Below are 12268 nucleotides of genomic sequence, written 5' to 3'. Positions count from 1 at the left end.
TGGTCCCCACAAGGAGAAATGATGTTTTTGGGTTAGGGGTTAGGTTTAGGACTAAGGTGTGAATTGAGTTTAGGTTTGGTTTAGGGCTAGCTATGTACTGGTAATGGTTAGGGTTAGGGTGTAGTAATGTATGGAAGTCAATGGAAAGTGTGTGTGTGTGTGTTTGTAGAGAAGTCCATGAATCACGTCACAGGCCATTGTCTTTGATAATGTGATGGAATATTTATCAGCCAGCCCAGAGCAGATCCACAGATGTCCTTAGGTAGAGGGAGCAGAGCATCTTGTTTACATAGTTCCAGGAGAAATTTCAAGATAGTTCAGAAGACAGAGAGACAGAGAGAAAAGAAAACACGTCCGCCTTCCACCAGGAGCAGAGAGAGAAAAGGATGCATTTTAACAAAGTTAATGCTTTATGTTTGCGTCCACTTTTTTTAAAATCGAAAACCGTTACTGTTTTTAAATAGGGGCCTACTTTTAGCTCTGATGACAATAACTTGTGTAGAGTTGTGATGTTCATGAACAAATCATATCTCTTGACTGGCTTTTTAACATGAAGGATGGTAAGGAGTCACAGTTGAAGCCATTCTTTTTGTTTTTCTGTTTCACACAGATGCATACAGAAGCTCCATCTTTAGTACAGAGAGGCTGAGAAAACAAAGGGCGGAGGCAGCAGAGCAACATGGGTGGTGCTTATTTAATATGCAAAATAGCACGATGTCATCGCAGAGATGGTCATTTCCGGTTCACTTTCTGGACTCAAAGTAATCAAAGGCATTAATGAAAGTGATCTGGTTCGCTTGACTTATTTAAATCACTTGAGTCATTCATGCTGCACCAAAACTGTAACTTGTGTTAATTATGGATGTAAAATGTACATAAATGTGTATGTGTGACTCATCTAGGACTGCCTTTTTTCTGGTGATTTGTCTTTACCTCAATTAGTGACCCAATTTTTGTAGCATTTAGCTTTTTGGGGTGTAGGTGGTTTGGCTAGTCTGCAATCTCACAGACTCAGCGGCAGACACCTCGGACTCGTGAGTCCTAATTCACTGCAAGCATCATTATTTACTGAAATAAACTAACAGAAATGCTACATTCAAAAACTGGTTTCATGACATTGACCCAAAAACTAAACTTCCTGCTTGAAAACCATCAAGTTGAACAGATATCTGATGCAACACACCCCTTCATTTATTTGAAGGAAAACACCAACCACTAACATTTTTTGAAGACAAACAAGCAGTTTTATTTTATTTTTTTTTAATCAAAAGTATTTTCAAATATATGGGCAAAGTCTATAGTTTATAATAAAAGCTTAAACTAGACAAATCTAATCCAACGAAAGTAAATCCTAAAACTAGTCTCACCTGTTTCTTTGTTCGCTGTTTTTTGTTTTGTTTTGTTTTATGGGATGTTAAAGTTGTGATAAAGAGTAAAGCTCCTTTCTGCCTGAAAACAACAAACTACTAAGAGCTAAGCTGAGAAAAATAAGAAGCTAATAAATCAGTAATAGCATAGATTTATTATGAAATCATACTTTTGTTCTAAACAAATGCCCTAAGTCAGTATAACTGGATCTTGTGTTACCAGAAAAAAAGAGATTTATTTAAAATAGATTTTTTCATACAAATTACAGAATTCAATTATTAATTTTTATCACACAACACAATAATGCCCAATATTAATCTTATCACTACAGTGTTGTCAGATTGAATTCCTTACCTTTATGATGAGTAGTGGATCACAGTACCAAATATTCCCACTTAATATCCAACGCTCCTGTTCTACTACTGTAGATGTGGTGGAGTAAACATGAGAGTTAACTAAAGAACAACAGGTCAACACAATGAATACATCAGTTGCTACTTGCAATTAATAACAAACTTTACACCCAAACTGACACACCTTTACCAAAACGACAATGAAGTGTTCACACAACCGTGATTCATGAGATACAAAACACTTACTCACATTGCTTCGACATTAAAGCCTATAATTATTTTAATGGATAAATCATGCCATAAAGTGTAGGCACGTGATAAATTAAATGCATCTAAACTCACTGTTCGAACATAACATGTACACTGAATCATCAGTCCTGGGAAAAGTTTACTAGACGTCCAATCAGAAGAGTAAGTGTTGATGTTCTACATGCAGCTAAAACAAGGCAGGACAAAATAGCTCCTCTGCTCCTTTAAGAACACCTTGGTCATGAGGCTATCCATGACCAAGATCACTGGTCTTTGGCATAAAAACAAGTCCTATTTTATCAAAAACTGGTTCTACAAATGTTCCAAAAACTGATGAGCTGCTACATGCAGTCATCCACAACAATAAGAAAGGTCACTAATAGTTCAAAAAAAGTTAAAAAACAAAAACAACTGGACTTCTATTCTGTAGCTGAAACTTTTCAGCTACAGAATAGAAGTCCAGTTGTTTTTGTTTTTTAACTTTTTTTGAATTTACCATGGCCTGGATGACTGAGAATCTACACCAGCATGTCACTAATAGTCAAGTCTCTGTCTTTTTTGTGTCAGAACACGCTTTTCCTTGCTACTCAATATATATATATATATATATAGGATAGATTTGTTGATACCCTTCCACCTAAATTGAAAGAAACAAATCTGATGTGACTGACCAAAAACCTCCAATTTTGTCTCATCAGTCCCAGAAATTTCCTTTAAAGATTTTTGAGCTCATCACTATGCATTTGAGTACATTTTACTCAACAGTTTTGTGTTTTTCTGTAAATCACAGGGCCTGCTGGGTCTTCTTCTGTGGAGCACTTCATGATTCAAGATGCGATGAATGGTACGATCAGAAAGTGATGAACCTTGACCATGGAGTTCAGCTAGGACTCTAAAATCAAGGTTCATGTTGGTTTGCTTGGCTCCTTTTCTACCATTGGCACAATTCATCTGATCGACCTGGGGTTGCTTTTCCTCTGGTGTCCAAGTCCTGGGAGGTTGGCTACAGTCACATGAACCTTATACTTTAGATTATCACTGTCAGTTGTGGTCAGAGGAACATGAAGCTGCTTGGAGATGGTCTTGTAGCCTTTAGATTTAACATGGGCATCTATAATTTTCTTTCTGAGCTCCTCAGACAGCTCACACCTTTACTCTGCTCAGTGTTCAGTGTGGAGATGACAACCAGAACAATCTACCCAGTGGCTGTTTGTTCCTTTTAAATAGGAATAGGCTGAACAGTTGTCAACTCTTACTTACAAACTAAAGGCAGGAAGATATACATTAGACAATGGCTTATAAATGAATCAAGACTTGTTTCAATGAGCTGTAAGGGTACCATAAAAATTTGACTACGTCTTTACATTTTAACAAACATCACATTTTGGTTGCTTTTTATTTATTTAGGGGGCAGGAGTTAAATAATGTCAGACTGCCACACAAAGGGAAAAGGGTAGGGTAGCCGGTTATGACAAAGGACTGGAGTAGGGTTTGGTTGTACATTGTAAAAATGGCAGACCAGGTGACTTGAATACATCTCCACTGCTCACTGTAGGATGTGTCAATGTCAATGGAAGGCTGTATCATAAGTGTATCATAGATCAATAATTTGTCTGGCTGTCGTTTTCTCATGGAATGCCTTAGTGTTGTTTCGTTAGAGGGATGAGTTGGATCTGATCCAGGGAGAATCTCTTGAGAGTGAGTCAGGTCGTTCTCATTCTCCTGTGACTTCAGTGTCCTCCACTCCTTTGTGTCTGTCATTGTCAGAGTCTGGTTCCATGTTCCGGTGATAAGTTTGTCATATTTCTATCTCTTTTGTTTCCTCCATCTGCCCCCTCCCCAACAGCTGTCCCCACACCCTCCTGGGTAATCCCTGGTTTACTGGCTGGTTTAACCCCTCAGGAGCTGGATTCCTTAAAGGAACATGGTGAAGGTCAGGGGTCGGTTGAGCAGCATCGGTGCTCCAGCTTCTCAAGTCAACTAACTTCCCCATCAGATCTAGGGACAATTTAGAGTTACCAATTAACCTAACATACATGGTTTTGGTCAGAGGGAGGAAATCGGAGTACTCGGATAAAACTCGCCCATGCACGGGGAGGACATGCTTGAATCTTAAGTTATCAAAATCAAATTGAGTTAAAAGTTTATAGCAGCTCCCTGCATGTATATAATGTATAACAATTGTTTTTTCCACATGTTGGTGTTTATAACACTGTGACCAAGGGGTTAGACAGAAAACTCCACATTAATGATAAGAAAAGATTAATTTATTTGTCACATCCGTAATCATATGTGGTATGATACGCAGTGAATTATTATTTTTATGCCTGCATCCAAAAAAAAAGTAATAAAAATATGTAATGAGATTGAATATCCTGGGACCATTTTTCTGATTTTATCTTTAAAAACATCCCAGCTTGAAGCACTAACTGATTTTAAAATCAAGTTATGGTTCAGTGAAAATTGCATTCAAAGTCTGAGTCTGTTCATTTGTTTTTAAAGCTCAGAGTTCAACAGGTGGATGATCTGAGGGAAGGAACTCCTCCTCATCCTCAGTGATCTTTTTCAGACATCAGAACCTCCAGCCTGATGGCAGCAGGGAGAAGAGCGAGTTTCCCGGCTGGTTGGGCTGTTTCAAGATCTTCTAATGGAGTAAAACTATTTTATTTAGGTGTTAAAAAAGAATATTTTAAATTCCTAATGATGACCACTTCACATCAAAAACACTAATTTTTAAAATTTGTCTTTTAGGTTGTTTTTTTTTCAGTTGACCTCTAAATTGACAGAAATGAAAAAGATAGATAGATAGATAGATAGATAGATAGATAGATAGATAGATAGATAGATAGATAGATAGATAGATAGATAGATAGATAGATAGATAGATAGATAGATAGATTTTCCAATCTCCACTTTTCTCACATAATACATTATGACTCTAATAATAATAATCTCATAAAGTTAGATTGTTTAATTTGTTTTAAATAATTTCTTAAAAACTATAATAGCAATATAATAGCCGGCTATTAGCTGTGACCTAAATACCTCACCTGTTACGTCAGTTCTGATATGCAAATACAGAGAAAGGTGTGCTGGAATGTACAAATGTACTACCTGAGGCGCTGCCTCACCTGTCTGTGGACAAAAGATCAGAGCCGCAGGTGAAGCACGCACTGAACAGTGTGTAAAATTATTCTAATGAGGTCTGCAGAACAAAAAGGATTACTGATAATTAGCACTAAACACTTTGAAGAGAGTTCACCATGATTCTTTGTCCTTTAGCATATTATAGATACAAAGTATGATGCTGTAATTTTAGTTAATTGACTTACTTTCAGTTATGACATAAATCACTACGTGAATAGGGCGGTTTTAATATGCAAATTTAGTAAAGGTGTGGTGGTATGCTGACGTATGCGTCAGCTACGTGTGAATTCTTCTGAAGTGATTGTGGTTGAAAGAACTCATAATAAACAGTGATTAAAAATAAACTGTATACAGGGTTATTCTAATTGTTTGTTGATTACACACTATATTCTCATGTACAAACAGATTACATAATGATGACAAGCACAGATGATTTTTATACACCAGCCTACACTTCTGATTTATGAAAGCCAATCTTTAAAACCAGACTATCTTCAGACCAATTTTGCCTATTTGTATTGCATTTCTGTTGTGTATTAAAATATAAATCATTTTTATCTGACACAGCCTGTCAGTTTAAGGTTTGCAACTGTGCTGTACTTTTTCCACTTTTGGATTGTTAGACTGAAACAGTGCTTTGTGAGATGTTAAAAGCTTGGGTTATTGTTTTATAACCTAACCCAGTTTTAAACTTCTCAACGACTTTATCCCTGGACGTCTGGTGTGTTCCTTGTTGATGATGATATTTGATCACTAACGTTCTGTAACAATTCTCTTAGACCTTTACAGAATTAACTCTAGTTACTAATTAGGTGACTTCTGATTGCTGTGGATATTAGTTCGGGGTATCAGAGTCAAAGAACTGAATACAAATGCTCAACACACATTTAAAGATTTTTATTTGGAAAAAAAAAGATTCTCAGGCATCCAGGACATGGTAAATACAAAAACAGTAAAAACAAAACAAAACAAAAAAAAAATATGTGAAGAATAGAAGTTGTTGTTTATTTTGTTGTTTTTTTTTATTTTACCTTTTACGGGATTTATGGGACAGTCTGCTTTCAGTTTATATTCCCTCTAACAGGAAAAACAAAATACCCAAACCTGAAAAACAGAAAGTAATGGATGATTTCCGTCTGTTCTGTCATTGTTCTCTTATGAAGTGGCCTGGTTTAGGTGCAACTAAAATAACTTTAGTCTTAATATGCAAATTTTGACAACATCCATTGATACGCCTTGTCGTCCTGTCTATGTAGGCAGTAGTTGCCTGAGGCGTCACCTTAAATGCCCGAGGTGGAATGTAACCAAACAAGAAGGATGCAGATTTTGAAAGAACAATGATTAAGCTTTTAATGTTAATTGTTTTATGAATAAATAAATAATATTAAAACAATAAGTAAAATACCATATTTATTGTTGTTTAATAATTTGATTAATATCCAATTAGAAGGTTGCCTCTTTGCAGCTTGGAGCTGCAGAAAGAAGCACTCTGACTGTTGTTTGTGTCTTTGCAACAAACAGCAGTTCTGATTATCTGGTGTTATTGGAGTCTCTGACTGGCAGACTGGATGGGGTGCTAATTAGTGCCATCTGGGAATGTGTTGTTCCCCTGATTCTCACCCTTTCAAAAAGCTAAGGAGGTCACCAGGAGTTTAACTGACCAACCATGTTTTGTAGAGTTGGAGAAGACTTATTGGTGTGTTCCCGAACACATTGTGTAGGGGTTGCTATTTGAGCACTGTAAAGATATTTTTACTTTTGATGTTCAGTTACAAATAAAGTTTATTTATTTAACCAGGCAAATCCTATTGAGATCACAGAGCTCTTTTTCAAGGGAGGCCAGGGCCTGAAGGAAGCCTTACAAGCATCTTTTTAGACTGGGAAACCGTCTAAAAGGAGGAATGAGGAAACCAGAGAGTCCGTAGAAAACCCACACAAACACGAGGAAGACCACAGGTCCAACCCAGGGTTTGAACCCAGGACCTTCTTGCTGTGAGGCAACAGTGCTAACCACTAAGCCTTCATGCTTCCAAAGTTAAACAGAAAATTTACTTGAATGTCATTATGGAAAAGTCAGAAATTAGTAAAGGCAAGAAATCCTGCACTGAATTAATGTTTAATGTGACCTCAACTATGTACTGCAAGGACTCCAGAATTTTCTGTACAGTTTTGAAGATGAGTAAAATTTACTCATATGCCATTTTAGCTAAGAGGTACAGTCTGCTTTCAGTTTACATCGCCTCAAGCTCATAGAAACAACTGTGTTAAGCTTCCTTTTAATTGTAGCTGGAAAAACAAAATACCTGAACTTGAAAGACAATTACTAATGGAGAACAGAGTGACCTGGTTTAGGTGGAACTAAAATAACTTAAGTCTTAATATGCAAATTTTCAAAGCATCCATTGATACGCCTCGTCGTCCTGTCTATGTAGGCAGTAGTTGCCTGAGGCGTCTCCTCAAATGCTCGAGGTGGAATGTAACCAAACAAGAAGGATGCAGATTTTGAAACAACAATAATTAAGCTGTTAATATTAATTGTTTGTGTAACCACATGTTTCATGAATAAATAAATAATTGAAAAACAAATAAATAAATTGCCATAATTATTGTTGTTCAATAATTTGATTAATATCCAATTAGAAGGCTGCTTCTTTGCAGCTTGGAGCTGCAGAAAGAAGCACTCTGACTGTTGTTTGTGTCTTTGCACCAAACAGCAGTTCTGATTAACTGGACTTATTGGAGTCTCCGACTGGTAGACTGGATGGGGTGCCAATTGAATCTGTTGTTTTCCTGATTCTCACCCTTTCAAATAGCTGAGGGGCTTACATGAGATTGACTGTCCAGCCAACCATGTTTTGTGGATTTGAAGACTTCTGGGTGTTTTCCTTATAGCATTCTGTATGGGGTGCTGCTAGAAGATGGGGTGTCTATGTCACTTTGAAGACCTGTTCATGCTCCTCCTCTAGTACCGATTTAGAGTTTGCAGGTTATCTAAAAGTTGTGTTTTTTTAACTTTGGGAGAAAACTGGAGGACCTGAAGAAAACATTCACTTTCCTTGCAAACAGGAAGTCAAACCTAGAACTTTTTTTGCTGTGAGGCAACAGTGAACAAGCTCTACTTTGTTCCCAAAATCTGGACACAGCTCTTGTTTTCGTTGTTACAACGACAATGTAGGTGTTTGTGTCTATGTGGTCCTTTGATAGATTGGAAACTTGACCAGGGTGTACCCTACCTTGTGCCCAACAACAGCTGGAGATGACTACCAGCTCACCTGCTTTGGATCAATTAGGTAAAACAATATTAATGAAAGAATTTTTCAAAAATTTACCAATCAAAACAGTCAGATCAAAGAAATTAGAAACCAACATGTAAACAGGACTTTTTTATTGTATTAACATTATATTAAAATTGTTTATTTAATGCTTTTTAAACTTTTATTTTGTTATTTAGACTGTATATGTCTCTGTTATTCATCTCAGACAGGAGAAAGCCTCCCCACAACACAGTGATAAAAGTGGATTACGCATTTTTATTGAACAAATTTTCACCTTAAAGTTTTTCTTCAACAAAATACCGATGAAACAGAGGGAGTTTACTATCACATATCAAGATGAACGTGTAAATATGTGAAGTATGTGTATTATTTATTTTGGCTCTCTGTCCTTGTTCCAGCTGTCAAACCTACATGATTCTTGAGGACAACAGAGGTAATTTCAACTTTGAGATTGCTTCACAGTCACATGCTCTTTGTGGGTGTGGATAGGTGAGAGGATGGAGATAAAAAGAGGGAGGCAGAGAAGGAAGGACATAGCAGGACTCTGGAGACAGAGACACCAACAGACAAATCTGTCCAACTACAGCAGGATCTTTCTTGGGACGCCTTCATCATCCTCATCCTTCAAAAGGTAAGCTTCAACCTTGTGCTGTTATTTAGCCTTTGATAATTTATATTAAAAGGCATTTTGTATGAACTATAGAGATTTTTTTAAACGCATGAAGGTAGACAGATTAGAGTGGTCAAAATGGGAACAAAACTCCTTTTACCAAACGACTTGTTGTAGCCAGAGTTTCTGGTTTCTGCTGAGCATTTAAAGATTTGAACCATTACTTACCTGCATGGAGCTGTATTTACTGTAGAAAAAGAAATAATAAATGTGTCTAAGACTTTCCACTCATCTGTGTGTCTTCCAGCTCCTGTCAGCTGTGTAACACGCCTCCAACATGCTCCGCCCCCTGTTCTACCTGTGTGTTCTCGTCACACTGCAAGGTAATCCAGACACAGATCAGCCAAGAAAATAACTTTTCATATTAGTTGATTCAGCAAGTCAGAAACAAATATTTGAAGTGTTTACTGTCTGTAACTCATTCCTCTCATCTGTCTCCATGTTTGTAGGTGCTGCTAGAGCCGAGATCTGCACCTTGACCGGCCCCACTGTCATTGACTTTCAGGGTCATCTTAATAATGTGACAGATCGGTGTGCGTACTCTCTGCTAGCAGACTCTGGCAATGACTTGAAAGTGGTTGCCAACTTTCGGGAACGTCGCCGTAGAGACGTGAGCTTTGTGGACAGTATGACTCTGACTGTGGGCAGTTCAGCTGATGAAATTGTCCTGGAACAAGGAGGCAGAGTCCTGGTAAGTTACAAACAACTGCAGGAAAGATATCAGAGTAACATTTAATCTAAAGGGCTCTCTACCACCCCCTCCTCTTCCTTAAACTCCTGATCTTCCTGCAGAATCTCATCTTACTTCTGTGACATTATTATAAGATTCATAAACTCAGTGGCTGTCCAGCTTGTTTCTCAGTGTTTAAATGACTCAATGTTTCCTCAAACTCTTCTTGTTGATGCAGGTGAACGATGCAGTGATGTCCATCAACAGCACTAGCCAAAACTTTTTTGGTGTTGACGTGGTCAAGGATGAAACTGGAGTTACTGCAGAGTTTACCACCACTGAATACACCATAAATGTGTTCTTTGATGGCACCACGGCACAGATCTCCATGGAAGGTAGAAAAAATACACTTATAACTAACCCTAAGTCTCAAATATCTGTACAAACATTTTAAACATAATCCTCTTATTAAATTACTGGTTGTGTTGAACAAGTTTTATTAGCAATACGTTTCTGACTTTTTGTTTGGGAAACCTTTCAGTTCCTGTTAATTCAACTCTGGCTGGTCTGTGTATTGATGCCAGCAATGTTTCAAGTGAAAAACGCACCGAGAACAGCCCCCTCAGGTATCACCTTATGAAAACTCTGTCTCACAGACTTCTGCTCTGATATTACTTCATCAATGAATCAATGATGTAATGCTTACTTTATGAATAGGTCAAAAAGAAATCTTAAGTTTGTTGTGTTTGTTGGTTTCTAGCTGTGAAGAGCAGTTCCAAGACCCTGCTGACAATTCAATCGACTGTGCTGCATTGACTGCAAGGTGAGCAGATTTATCCAAACAGATGGAAACATGTCTGTGTTATACCTTGATGTAAACTTCATGTTATGTACCACATCATACGTTGCTATTATGTATGAAATTTAAACAGAAAATATCCAAGATTTTCATTTTCTCCCATGTTGTTTCTGTGCGTGTGTGGAATAGGTGTAACGAGCTGAGAGACCCACTGCTCTCCGACTGTAATGCTGACATTGACCCAACACCCTATATAAACGCCTGCTCGGAAACTTTGTGCAAATATTCGGCAGCAGATGGTCTCAGGTGTCAGTTCATGCGGGCCTACGCCAGAGCCTGCAGCCTAAATGGCCACAACGTACCCAACGCCTGGCGGATAAAGACTCGTTGCCGTAAGACATGGACAAGTTGAGCAGAATTCCTGTTCACCTCACACGTGTTCAGAATAAAATATCTCTGTTTTCCTTTCTTACAGCAAACAGAGCCTTCTGTCAAGACAAGTTCTGCACTGACCATGAGTTCTGCGGCAGGAAGTTCAGTGGAGATAACGGCTGTCTCTGCAGAGCTGTGTTTGCACACCCGTACAAGGAGGCCGACACTCTGGGTACATAAATATTCAAAACATAGTTATAACATTTCTACATGAGAGGAAAAAGTCTCCAAGTGTTTCTCCACTAATAATTCTTCTACCCTTTAGGTGATCCAACGGTCTGCGAGGCTAACTCTGCTTCCCTCACTCTTTTTAACTGTCTGCTGGAGGAAAGAGGCATCGACTACACAGTCTTACATCTCAACAACCAGAGCTGCAGGGGCGAGCTGGATGAGGCGGCCAACACAGTGACTTTCAGCTTCAACACCGAAAACCTCTGTGGGGCAGAAATCACGGTGAGTTCTCACTTCCTACTGAACAAGCAGAAAGAATTCTCTGCTGAGCTGCACTCCTGTAGTTTGTTCACTTGAAGCCATAAAGATCTAAAGAAATCAATAATTTAAATAAAGAAAGATAAATAAGCTATGTCAGTTCCAACATCTGAATGTGTCATCCTGCAGTTTGATGAAAATAGAATCAACTACACAAACACCATCATGAACCAGAACTTTACTGATGTCATCATTCGCCATGACCAAGTGTTCATTGAGTTTTCCTGCTTCAATCCTCAACCACAACTGAAGACTGTGGCTTTCACAATCAATGACAACAGGTACTGGCTGGTAGCTTTTGTTTTTGTCATCATGCACAACTTGTCAGCTAGTTTGTATGTTATAAGGTCTAACTTGTGATTGGCTTTTTGTTCTGCAGCTATATGATCACTCTACAAGCTGGAGAATGGACTTACAATGTGTCCATGATCCCCTACATTGATGAAAAATGCACTAAGGTTGTAGCTACAGATACTGAAGTGAAGCTCAATCAGAAGGTCTGGGTGGAGCTGAAGACCGAGGGGCTGGATGCAGACACAATCGCTGTGGTGACCGACTCCTGCTGGGCAACCAGTGTGCCGGATCCTGACAGCACACCTAGACATGACCTGATCAAAAATGGGTGAGAGATGTTTCTAAATGTGGACAATGACTCCTGTTTATCAGATATCCTTTGTGAACATACGTTCTGATTTTACTTAAACACTGTTTTCCTTTTTCTCAGCTGTGCCAACCCTGATGATGGGACAGTGCGTGTGATGGGAAATGGAGTAGGAACTTCCAACCGCTTCTCCTTTAACATGTTTGAGTTCACCA

The 12268-nt window shown here is 38.3% G+C and overlaps 1 protein-coding gene across 1 annotated transcript in view; it reads left to right on the top strand.

Moving 5' to 3' along the window:
• Window positions 1-8872: 8872 nt before the first annotated feature.
• Window positions 8873-12268, top strand: part of LOC108228922 (alpha-tectorin) — a 28144-nt gene continuing 24748 nt past the window's right edge. The window contains exons 1-12 of the mRNA XM_037976340.1: window positions 8873-9023; window positions 9310-9385; window positions 9512-9753; window positions 9971-10127; window positions 10274-10358; window positions 10493-10555; window positions 10721-10923; window positions 11007-11135; window positions 11229-11416; window positions 11582-11733; window positions 11832-12074; window positions 12177-12252. Coding sequence (XP_037832268.1) covers window positions 9340-9385; window positions 9512-9753; window positions 9971-10127; window positions 10274-10358; window positions 10493-10555; window positions 10721-10923; window positions 11007-11135; window positions 11229-11416; window positions 11582-11733; window positions 11832-12074; window positions 12177-12252 — 1584 coding nt within the window. The 5' untranslated portion in view covers window positions 8873-9023; window positions 9310-9339. The remainder of the gene's footprint in view (window positions 9024-9309; window positions 9386-9511; window positions 9754-9970; window positions 10128-10273; window positions 10359-10492; window positions 10556-10720; window positions 10924-11006; window positions 11136-11228; window positions 11417-11581; window positions 11734-11831; window positions 12075-12176; window positions 12253-12268) is intronic.

Source organism: Kryptolebias marmoratus, linkage group LG7 (assembly GCF_001649575.2).
Source record: "Kryptolebias marmoratus isolate JLee-2015 linkage group LG7, ASM164957v2, whole genome shotgun sequence".
Lineage (NCBI taxonomy): Eukaryota > Metazoa > Chordata > Actinopteri > Cyprinodontiformes > Rivulidae > Kryptolebias > Kryptolebias marmoratus.
The sequence above is the reverse complement of the archived record's forward strand: the minus strand, read 5'-3'. Positions and strand labels throughout refer to the sequence as shown.